The sequence below is a fragment of the Charadrius vociferus genome, unplaced genomic scaffold (assembly GCF_000708025.1).
Source record: "Charadrius vociferus isolate BGI_N301 unplaced genomic scaffold, ASM70802v2 scaffold213, whole genome shotgun sequence".
NCBI classification, from domain to species: domain Eukaryota; kingdom Metazoa; phylum Chordata; class Aves; order Charadriiformes; family Charadriidae; genus Charadrius; species Charadrius vociferus.
The window spans coordinates 7,659,922-7,672,048 of record NW_009647828.1 but is presented as its reverse complement, the minus strand read 5'-3'; the positions used below and the strand labels follow the sequence as shown (position 1 = coordinate 7,672,048).

Here is a 12,127-nt window from a genome sequence, read left to right as displayed (position 1 = left end):
CCCTAAGAGGCAAAGAAAAAAAGAAAATTCTGCATTACAGTAACTTCCAGATATACTCACCTCAGAACAGAAGAGTGATAAAATGTCTTTTCCTTTACACTAAAGATCAACCTAAGGCATTAATTTCCTCCTCCTTTTGTTCAGTCATTCATTTCCTTCCCCTTTATTCATCACTGGTGAGGCCACACCTGGAGTATTGCATCCAGTTCTGGGCTCCCCAGTATAAAAGAGACATGGACAAACTGGAGAAAGTCCAACGAACAGCCACAAAAATGATGAAGGGACTGGAGCATCTCTCCTATGAAGAAAGTCTGAGAGAGCTGGGACTGTTCAGCCTGGAGAAGAGAAGGCTCAGGGGAATCTTGTTAATGTATATACTTACCTGAAGGGAGGGTGCATAGAGGACAGAGGAGTCAGGATCTTTCCAGTGGTGCCCAGTGACAGGACCAGAGGCAATGGGCACAAACTGAAACATGGGAGGTTCTCTCTGAACATCAGGAAACACTTTTTTACTGAGAGTGTGATCAAGCACTGGCACAGGTTCCCCAGAAAGGTCGTGGAGTCTCCATCCTTGGAGATATTCAAAAGTCGTCAGGACATGGTCCTGTACAACAGCTTCTAGATGGCCCTGTTGAGCAGGGGGTTTGGACCAGATGACCTCCAGAGGTCCCTTCCAACCTCAGCCATTCTGTGATTCTGTGTTTTGCAAATAGTTCTGCTGCTGGTAAAAGAACAAATCCAAGTTGTCTTAAAAACAACTGAAGCTGGCTCTTCCTTCAGTGTCATTAATGGGGATTTTGCTTGATCTGAATAGGGAGAGAAAGGGTGCATCTGCACGAGGACATAACTTCCAGTTAGAAGTATGATGAAGCAGATCTCCCTATTGTCCCCAGTCCATGGTGTGAACAGTTTTGGTTCACATCACAGAGCAGTCTGAGAGCGGTTGACCTAGATTCCTTTCAGATGAAACTAAATAGGATGACTATTTTCTCCTAATCTTTTCCAATTATTTCAGGAGCTGCTAACTGAGGTAGCAAATTAGGTATGTGAGTTTTAAACCAAAGGAGTGTCAGTAGGATGTGTGCTCCTAATTCACTTTAGTGCTTTGAAAGTCCAAATATGGTTTTTATTCCTTTACCCAAAGTTCTTTCTCCTTTTTTTTTTTAACTCCTTACTCTTCTTAGTTTTATTTGCTGATATTCTTTAGCTGTCAGCTTTGTCTTTACACATCTAATGAGCTTTTGTCCATTCAGAAACTTTAAATTACAGATTCTGCTGATTTGCAGTTTCCAGCCCGCAGCTTAATGATCCAGAGAGAAATCTCAGTTGTACAGTCACAAAGCTCGGTAAAGGGAAAGACGTGGACTTAAAGCTAAAGAGTAGTGTTTGATGTCTTTAATGGACTACAGTTCAGTGTTGTGTTAGTCTCCTGCATTTAGTGTGATCCAAGAAGCACTGACCTGCTATTCAGCATGTTTGCATTTTGATTCCAGTCATGCTTCTGATCTACTTTTTCAGAAAAGCAACAACAAATATATGTGTCTCAGTTCTCTTATTTGCAGAATGGATGTGAAATCTTAAAATGCATTTAAGATTTATAAATGAAGAACATAAAGATAAATAGTATTATTTCAATTAGATTGTAGTGCAGAACGGAAGCCTTCTCAGCAGCATTTCCCTTATGGAAGTGTCTCTTTTGTATTGTTTTACAACATTAAAATGTCTATTTGCTTCTAAGACTCTCCTGAGTGGAGGCTGAGAATTTCCACAAGGCAATCATGCTGGTGCTTTCTCTATTCCTGCTTAGGGCTTCTTAGGCCACAATAAGAGTTCTGAGTTCTTTTCTGTATACAGAAATCCAATTTATAGTGCACCTCATAATCTATGCCCAACGGATGATTTTGAATCTTTTGAATTTGATAATCAAGGGGCAAGCAATAAGGTGCTCTTTTTTATAATGTCTACTTTTGCACAAAACACTTCATGTAACTTAAGTTAGATGTTGTCTGTATTTCGGCATAATACCTTCTTCAAACAGAATCTATCACCCGCATGTAGTGCATACAGTATGCATATGGTTCACTCTGAATGGACAAGGCGAAAAACATCATTTGTTTGGAGTGTCCCAGTGTTGACATACTTTGAGATAAAATAAAGTGCATACTACTTTGAATTGTGTAATTTTCAACAGAGGTATGGCATATAATTTGCTTCAATTCTCTGTTTAGGGCAAGAACAAGACAGCAAAAGAGCTTTTTAAAACTCCTCATTTTCTATTAGAGGATGCCTGGAAAGATCAAATCAAAACATTTGGCAGGAATTGGTTTGGTTTTGGCAGGAGACTGTCAGCTCTACCATCAATAATCTGCCTGGTTTCTAGCCAGCGTGCCTGTCTGGCTTCCTCATATCCTGAGCTCTCCAGCAGTCCAGGAAGCAGAAAGGCAGATGATATTTTGGGAATGCCAAAAACTGGGCTCTTGGATCTGACAGAGCTAAGCATCTCTGAGTTCCGAAGTCTGTCTAATCAGGTACACGGACTCCCCAAATAAGACTGTGAGCCTGTCTAGGGACTCTGGAAGCGTATTCAGGAATTGCAGAACACGATTTTTCATTTTGTGGAGAATATTTCTGAGACTACCTGTCCATGTTCTGTTTGAAATGCCTCTTTGCCCTTGGATTATTCTGAGTACGTTACTGTTAAAAGGGGGTGAAGAAATGCAGAATATTTTTTGGGTTTTTTTACAGTACAGGGATACCTGTAGTGACAACTGTAAGATCTGAGTTCTGATGTGTATTCCATATGTACCTGGTGGATTTGAAAGGTGAACTTTGCCAGTGGTGATTACTGTGGATTGTTCCTTGTCACTCTTCTTGCTTAATTGCATCGATTAGCGAGAAGCATAATTAAATGAAAGATGCTTGGTACTTGAAATAACATATTTTTGTAGAAATATGTGTATTCCATTACTTTGTGTTCAGTATCACAGTGCATTAGTGCCATTTTTAAAGGTGTTTTTTTTAGAACTCATTTATAGTCATACATTATTGATAGAATTAAAAAAGTTAATTTCTGCATCCGTTCTTATATTTTGTACATGTAAAACATACAGTTTTAAGCAATTTTTCTGATTTTTTACCAGGTATAAAATATTTCAGCTGAAATACTTTAAATATAAGAACCCCAAAAGGACCAGTCTAAGGAAAAAATCAGAATAAACTAAGCCTATGTATTTTGTTATTAAGATCAATTAAGATTATTGCTACCTAAAGAACAGTATCTCAGATTTTTTTTAAAATCTACCAATACAATTTTTTGGCTCGTGTACAAATTCCATGAAATTTCATTTTATTCTGCTACAGTTTCCTACCTAATGGGTACTGAAGCAGCTGTATAAAAACATGCACATGTTCAAAAGGGGACTCAAGTAACAGAAGAACAAAAGAATGAACTGCTCATCACAAGTTAGTGACATTTTCTGTCCTCTGAGCTGCCTTTTTCTAACTTGAAAAACACTGGTGCATAAGCTAAAGATGCCTCCAGATAGCTTTCAGTTTGCAAAAATCCCTATTCCATAGATCATATGCCTGGCCAGCTTTGACATGTTTCTGGAGTCATAATTTCATAGGTGAATGAGCTTGAAAAATGTCTTCAGTTCAATAGGGACAAATAAGCTTTTGTTCCACAGCAGGCATGCGTGTCTTTTCTTTGCTCCTATTCACAACACTTTAAATAAGCCTATTTATTCTGGTCTGTATCAAGAAAATCTAATATATGTTAAAATTTCAGTTCCTCTATGATCTCTTCACTTTGCGGTCACCAATATTTTTTTATACATACTACTTTAACATGACATATTTAGCACTTACAAAGCATTCCAGGATGAGTATAATCAACAAATCTCATAATTGCTGTCTGTGGGTTTTGAGAGAGAAGTTGTAAAGGTTGGGAGAACAGCATTTTACAGATGCCATTGCACTATATAGCTGGCTGCAAAGGAACATTTTAAAATTAATAATTTATGTGCCCTAGATACACTAGATTCTTGACTGAACAGAAATAATCATTATCCCAAAAGCCTCCAATGTAAATCTTAGAAAAGAAACAAAAAATTAAGAGTGGTAGACACAGATCTATTTAAACATTGTGGTCACTTTTGTTAGTAACCACACTCTGTAACATATATGAGATAAAGAAGATACAGTTGTGTATGTCTGAATTGTTTATTTTGAGCCTTGAGAAAGAAGAGAGTTTTCAAGGAGATTTGCGAGAGTAGCGGGAGAATCAGATATTATATACATAGAACTAAAGAAGACCTCTCCTGCGATTACATACCACTGTGCCATATGGTCTCTTTTATAAATTATCATCTCCATATGAAAAATTACTCCCACTGGGAGACTGTTCCAGAATTTCATCTCTCCAAAATCTAGAACTTTAAATTTCTAGCCTAAATGTATTCAGCCAGTTTACCTATTTATTTTTGTGCAAAGACTGTAATTTCATTTAAATGCTTCCTTCTTTACTGTTTACTGTCTTAGCAGACTACTGAACAGGAATGGTAATCCAGCTGCTTTTTCTTGATATTTCTGTTATCATTATATATTTATTATTTCATTCAAAATCTGTTGTAAAAGTAGATGTAGGCAAATCTTTTGGATACTTGCAAAATCATGATTTCAAAAGGCTGAAATGCAGGCAAAACAACTTCAGATTGCTTGAAATGAATGGTTTTACTATGCCACCCACTAAACTCTGGGAAAAGATGGAGAAGTCAGTGTGACATGAGAAAGAGAACAGGGAGCTGAACTGACACAGAAAAAAACAATGAAGAAAATGGAGCAAACCATGGAGAGGTTTTTAATGGCTTGTTAAAGTGAATGAGGAACCATTAGGTTTGTTCACTGATGTGGCCACTTTAATCTGTGCTTTTTAAAATTAAGAGCAGTTAAGAATGCAGCAGAATTTTGATCATACCAGATGCCTTAAAGCGAAAACTGTGTGAACCAACAGAGAAAGGTATTGCAACCATTGCTGCCATCATGAATCCCCTTTTGGGGATACCAGATATATGGGAGAGAACTAGACAAATTCAGAGAACTAGGGGAAAACTTGTCCAACTCCGTGCATATGCAGACAGCGCCCTTTATCATACCCTTTGCGTCTTTCAACCAGGGAATCAGTGCTGCTGACTCGTGCTCCATCTTTTGTTGTCCGTTGGAGCTCTTTTTGTCCAAAAGACCTATTTCTCCCATTGCCCTGATGCTCTATTGCTGTTTATTTGTCTAACAGCTCCAAGAATGTGAACTGCACAGAGTTGAGTGTGCCCTTCATAAGTGCTTTGGTGGAACATACAGAGCTGAGTGATTCTGCGTAAGAAGCACAGAATCCAGTTGTTATGCTTTCACAAAAGCTTTGTGCAGTCATAGCCTGGTAGGGAGCTAACCGATGGAAAAAATGTTTACCCGGGGACTGACTGGCAATCCACTTAGCCTTCTGAAGGCGTGCCACCTGGTTGGAGTGCCCTGACGTCTGCTGTATTGCTGACCTCCTGGAGCTGGCAGCTTGTTTAAATTCAGAGTGGGCTTCTCAAGAAGGAGACAGTCCAACACTCCTCTATTAATAGCCATGTTGACTTGGATTGGATTTTAAATGGATAATTATTTAGGCCAGCACTTCCCCTTTCACAATCTGTGGTTGCAATGTTGGTTTCTACTCTCTAAAAACAATGCTATGTCCTACACTGGACCATAAACTACCTCAAATGAGGTAACATGAAGCAAATATATAGGTGTAGCTCTACATAGATGTGTCAACAAATGTCTCAGTTTCTTCAGCCTTGGCACTTCAGCCACTGAGTTACTGCATAATTTGGACTTCATGGAAAATCTTTTGACGGCTCATTAGCACGCAAGTCTGAGTGAGCCAGCACAGTCTGAGCATTCCACTTCTGTTCAGGCAGAAGCTAGTTATCCTCATCATTATTATCTAGCCGGCCTCAGTCTCACAGATGTGACACAAAACAGTACATACTACTCTTGATTGCTGGCATCATTAGAAAAGGTTTCAGTAGCAGCTGGAGCAACAGCCGTACTCAGCTTCTTAAAGTTCTTGTCATTCCTTTGTGTCTAACCTAAGCTACAAAAGAACTGTGATGGGCATCAAGGGATAACTTCAAAGAAAGCTTCTAAGTAATCATGTGGGTTTCGGTCTAGCAGTTATCACCATATATTGCATACCCTGATATTTCTCGATTAAGTAAGGCACATGACGACATACATTATTTAGTCAGCCGTCCTGTCAGAGCAATGGAGGTTGCTCAATAACTTTTGTTCTGGAGCTGCCTGGTATTCCTATTTCACTTTCACTAGCCAAAATTCATCCACTGAATCTCTCTTTGATTTTTATTAGAACCATATTGTGTTGCAGCAGCAATCTTTGTCAAGCAAAACACTAATTGGCATGACCAAGAATGACAAATCTGGTCCCAAATGATTGATTTGGAATAATTATAGATGCATTTTCACAGTAATAGTGAGCACAGTGTTATGACATGATGAGTTGTTAAGTTGCATAAGTCATACTGAAGTTTAATTGTTTAGATTCTTGATAGGTCCACTATCCCACGGGGAAGATTATTTTTTTTTCATTTTGGCCCTGATCTTTTTACTTTGAATAATAAGATATTTTAGACAGTTCAGAATTCTAGTATTTTTTTTCCTAGCTTTTCTCTTAGATTGAGTTTTATGGCTGCACGAGAAAATTAAAATATATAAAATGTCACCAAACATATAGTTAAGAGTACTGAACTTGAAAGCTGAGAAATATAGCACTCAGACATGCTGTACCTCTATATAAAATATACTAGTGCTGTACTTCTGTATTTATGGGATATGTAAGTTAAATAATTATCCAAATTTCACATAAAATTAAATTTAAAATAAGGAATTGAACCTTCCACAAGAGATAAAATTTAATTTAAAAAAAAATCTGCGAAAATTGTAAATGGTTAATTTTTTTTTTTTATGTGGAAATGCAGGTATTATGTAGCAGAATATAAAGCATGTGAATTCTTTTTTTCTGTATAACAATTCTAACATGGAAAATAAAGCTGTGGGTTTTCAAATTTACCTTACAGTATTGGTAAAAAGAACAATGGAGTCCCTGCAGCAAACCACAGCCTTGGAAGTGCCACTAAAGGTAGGAACAATTCTGAATTTCCATTACTGTCTCAGGCATACTTAGCTTTGTATGTTATTGTCATCATATTAAGAATCTAGAGACAAGTATTTTGCCTTTCACTTCAATAGTTTCATTTTTCATATTGCTTTTTTAAATTACTATAAAAATGCTAAAGGAAAATAACTGAAAGAAACTCAACTTCCATTTTGGAAAGTGTGACTGTCATCTACTCTTTGTCTTAGCAATGCAGTATGGTAATTTCAAAATCCATTTTGTTCATAGCGATGAAATTTCTGTTGGGTGTGGTAGAGTGAGAACTATGTGCCTTTAATAGGCTTTCTAAATCTGCCAAGCATTCATTACTGCTGAAAAATTATTGCAAAAGATCTTTCTTCAGTAATTTTCACTTAGAAAGCTGGTCTTTTTAACATTTCCATGTGGATGCCTAACATATAAGGCAGACAAAATCATTGGTCATTGTTGAAAGTATAGGACATCATCTACCAGAACAACATCTGTAAAAACTAGTCGCTAGCCACACAGCTATTGTATCTATCTATGTATTGGACCAAATTGTAATTATTTTATAAAATTATTATATTTTTCTCTCTGAAAGACTGGTACCCTTCACCCTAGCCTACTGCTCAGCTGTTGTTGTTTAATAACTGACTACAGTTCCTGGGAAGCCCTAAACTGATTGTGAGGAACAGTCCAAGGGTTTCCAGTTTCCTGAGAAACAGAATATTTGGTGTTACCAGATTACTCATTTGGCAGTATTACTGAGTAAGATTTCGGGGCAGAAAAAAGTTTTTTTTGTTTAAAAAGTGGTTACAACATACAAACTTGCACTAATGGAAATAGTAGAAAAAGAAAACTACAAGATCACTTTTAGCTTGTATTTCTTCCTCCAGATCTATATCTATTTCAGCATCTCAGATACTTTGTGAGGCATTCTCTGGAGGTCTTGCAGTTACATATTTATGGGTCCTTATGGAGCCCATCTTTCCCACAAAAGCTGAGAAGAGAGAATAAGGAGCATCTGAGATCTAAATTATTCTTTCTCCTTCCCATGCTGGACCCCTCCCCCTCTCTGTTCACTTAACCCTTGTAAGAACTTGTACTCCTATTTACCAGATTTGGTCAAGTGAGACCTTTTGGCCGTACTGGGATTATGCAGTTCTTGCACTGACTCTCCCAAGCTTTGTAAACTGCATTTCTGTAGGCTGCTTACATTGCACACCTGTGCTAGCCTTGCTTCTTTTGTCACAAATTCCTTGAAAAGAGAAGCAAGGCTGTTTTTCAAGGTATACTACATCTAGATATTTTTAATGATAGTATTAGACACCTGGCACTCATGCTCCTGTAAGGTTCATTTAAATAATCAAATATGTTATTATTGACATTACATAAAGTGAATAGCAACACTGTAGTCCTTCCATGATAGTTTTAGGAGACTCTTTTTTGCGACTTTGTCACAGATAACATCGTTCATACTTTGCCTGAGGAAGTCATTGCCATGAAATAAAATATGAACAATTTAACAGGTTTCTAAGAGAGACAAATCTTTACATGGTTAAAGAGTGTTCACAGTTACATGGGCAGAATATCATTTTAGTGTTACATATTTCAGACTAACCACTAACTGGCAGAAGGTTTTAATGTCCTATGGACAAAATGGGACACACCATTTAGAGCACAGTTTCTTTCACCTCTGTCTAGGGTGTCTACTATCATACACCGACAAATTCACCTCGATGCATTAACAAAAGGATTCAATATGTTGTTCCTCTGAGAATAGTAATTCTCTGTTAAATGACAGCTACATTTTCATAGGTGAAAGGAAACACATTCTTGGACAATAGGTAGTTTTCTGGGGTTTTCAAAGATTAGGACTTTTTAATAGGCAGTAGAAGTATTTGAAGATACATGTTTTATTACCCTTGTTTTGGTCTCCTTTTCCTGAGCAAGTTACTGTAGGAGTCATGAGATACTTTTACTCCTATTGCACATTAGACTACGTGCATCATGAAGATACTTTATATTCCTCTGAAGCATCATGAATGGATTGGTGGCAGAGGCCAGATAAAAAACATAAAGTACCAACAGCTTGAGAAGGAATTGAGAGTGATCTTTTAAAAAAAGATCTGTATTTTTATTCATGTTGTTTACCCTTCTATACAGTAAGGATGTGTCTTTCAGGATTAGAGATGTTGAAGATGAAAAGATTTTTCTGAAATACTCCTGCTCTCCTTCACACACTTGCTTCAACTAAATATGTATCATGTGCTCTGTTAATATGAATATTATTTTTTAATATGGAGGAAAAATGTCACTAAAGTAGAGCACATATATAGTCTTAATGGGGAGAGGTTTCTTTTTCTTCTTTGAGGAAAAGGATGCTTTATCTTTGAAGTAGCTTCTTTTCCAAAATATAGTCCTTGCTAATGAGGCAGCTTTCATGTCAGAAAATCTACTGTGTAACAGAGCACCAGTAACTACAAACCAAACTGAAATAAAACCAAAGCAACAACAAAAATATCCCAGAACTGGAAAAGTGGATGGTAAAATAAACCTAGTATCTTTATACATTACTGACGAAGTTGCTGATTATAAACACTCTGATTTTGTAGCTCTTTTGAATTTTGTTTTAGCATATTTCTTGCACTTCGGTAGCATGTATTTGCAATTTCAAAACTGAAGTGTAGTCTTAATTGTTAAGGTATTTTAATCAAAATTGTCGTGATAATTAAGTACTAAGAGTTATGAAGAACATTTCACATTGGATAGGTATGCAATCTAGAGCAGTATCAACATCCAAGGGGAAAAGCAAAAATAGTAATCTTGCTATATGTGATGTGTGTGTTTGTTTAAATTTTCATTTTTTTTTTCTGACAGGTTCCCTTGAAAGTGATTCTTACCACTGGGAAATCATGGGGGTGTATGACAGAATTGCAGGAGATGTAAAGCAGTCATCGGGATGTTATTCAGTACCCGTACACCTCATTGGCCTATGCTGATTCCTCACTGAATCACTAGGCAACAGCGCTGCTGGATCTTTCATAAGCACCTAATACTCTGCATGTGAATTTTTTTACTTCATTTTGTCTGTAGCCCTAGGCAACAGCAGTGAGATAAAACTGGTTTTTACCAGTTCATTGTGTTTCCTTTAGCCAAGGTAACCAGCAGGGAGCTGCTTTTGTTCAGAGCAAAATTACTACATGTAAGAAATGAAGCAAGACAATATTAACCCTTTGGGAACATGACAAATATATTTGAGTTAGACGGAAGTTTAGGCTTTAATGATAAATATTTTGTGATGTGCTTGTGTAAAAATACTTCTAATCTGGCACTATTTGAACTGTATCAGCAAGTGCTTAACTGTTGTGTTCAGCTTATTTTATATTTTTTGAGTAGAAGGTAGCTGCTTGGTTTGCATCACATATTAAATGTCATGTTCCACAGACTCAGAAAAAGAGTTCTTTGGCAATGAAGAGTCTCCACCTTAATTTATATTTAGGATTTTGGAGCAAAAAAGGTAAACAAAACTGGATGCCTAAATGCATCAAAAATAAACAGATTGTTGTAAATTCAATTAATTTCAAACTCAGTTTGTACACTGTAGCCTTAGCATATTTTAGAGGAAGTATTACAGTTTTGCCTAATCTATTATTTTTAGTACTGATGTATTGCTAAGTATTGTTTAGATAAATTTTAGGATTCAGCCTTATACTTTTAGGACTCAGGCATCGACTTCAATGTTTGGATTTGTTATTGATATTTTGTTTTTCTGTAGAGTTTATTCTTTAAATGAGTTTGTTTCCTAACATTACTGGTTGCCAAATTCTGCTTCCGTGCTTGTGGAAAATGAAACTGTCCTCAAAGTCTACTAATTATTTAGAAGTGAAAGTCAAGCACAAAACTTTTAAGAGGTGTTCAGTATCTTTCAGCATTAGACCTCAAATGATCAAAGTAATATAATTTAAATTTTAAAGTGTATAGTTACAGCAGTTTTAATTTGTATCATTAAACAATTTTGCATTGTGCTTAAAGGCATTAAACCATTGAACATTGTTTTCTTATGTTGCATATTAATTATATGTAACCTGTCAGCTGAAGTGAGTCAGTCGTTTCTAAAAATTGATTCTTATAGTTATAAAATTAGCAGTGGTCATGTAAGCAAAGTGAGAACCTTGTACGTATTCATTGGGGGTCAGCTCTTTGGGTGGGGGAGAGTCCAGCCTGCACGGCTGTGACACTGCACCAGGTCATGGGAGCAGAGAGTCCGATTCCACCTTTCCAACAGAGAAGAGGTTGCACAAATTTTCTTCTGCTTTTTGCCATTTTCAAGCCTTCTGTGTTTGCAATGGCATTGAATAAGTGTGAAATGTTCTACTCTCTCATCTATTTCACTCCTCTTGGAGACCTACTGTTTTCAGGAAGCCTGTACTAATTAAGTCTTGCTTCTCTCAGGCTACATTACTAACCTTACCACTGTATGAAAGAAGTCAACGTTTTTTGTACGTTTCTCAACTGATTTCCGCCTTGTGTATGTTTCTTAGGTTGCATACTTTTAGACCAGATAGATAGTGTGTTTTTTCAAGTCCTGAACAATACTAGGCATGCCCTTCAGCCTAACAAAGAACAAATACCCATTTAAGAACATAAAGAACCTTGATCCTGTCCTGTGAATTGACATCTGTTCAAATATGAAGCTACAGAAATGCAGAGGTCACCATACAGAACAAATTTTCAAACACAGACCTTCACAAAAGACTGTCAGTCACAGTTCCCCAGACGCATGCACTTTGTATGGGTAGTCATACACTGGGCAAAGCTAATAATTTGTTCTCCTTGTGTCCCAGAGAGGGACTGTGAGCTCCTCTGGGCACCAGGTCTGCCCCTTCTGCTCTTTACAACTTTTCTTCCTGGTTTTAAATTTCCGAAGAG

General features: G+C 37.0%; 1 protein-coding gene across 1 annotated transcript in view; it reads left to right on the top strand.

The window, feature by feature from the left end:
• Positions 1-10,144, top strand: part of POLN (polymerase (DNA directed) nu) — a 102,108-nt gene extending 91,964 nt beyond the window's left edge. Inside the window, 2 exon segments of the mRNA XM_009882538.1 lie at positions 7,137-7,198; positions 10,076-10,144. Of these exon segments, the coding sequence (XP_009880840.1) occupies positions 7,137-7,198; positions 10,076-10,144 (131 nt within the window).
• The last annotated feature ends 1,983 nt before the right edge of the window (positions 10,145-12,127 follow it).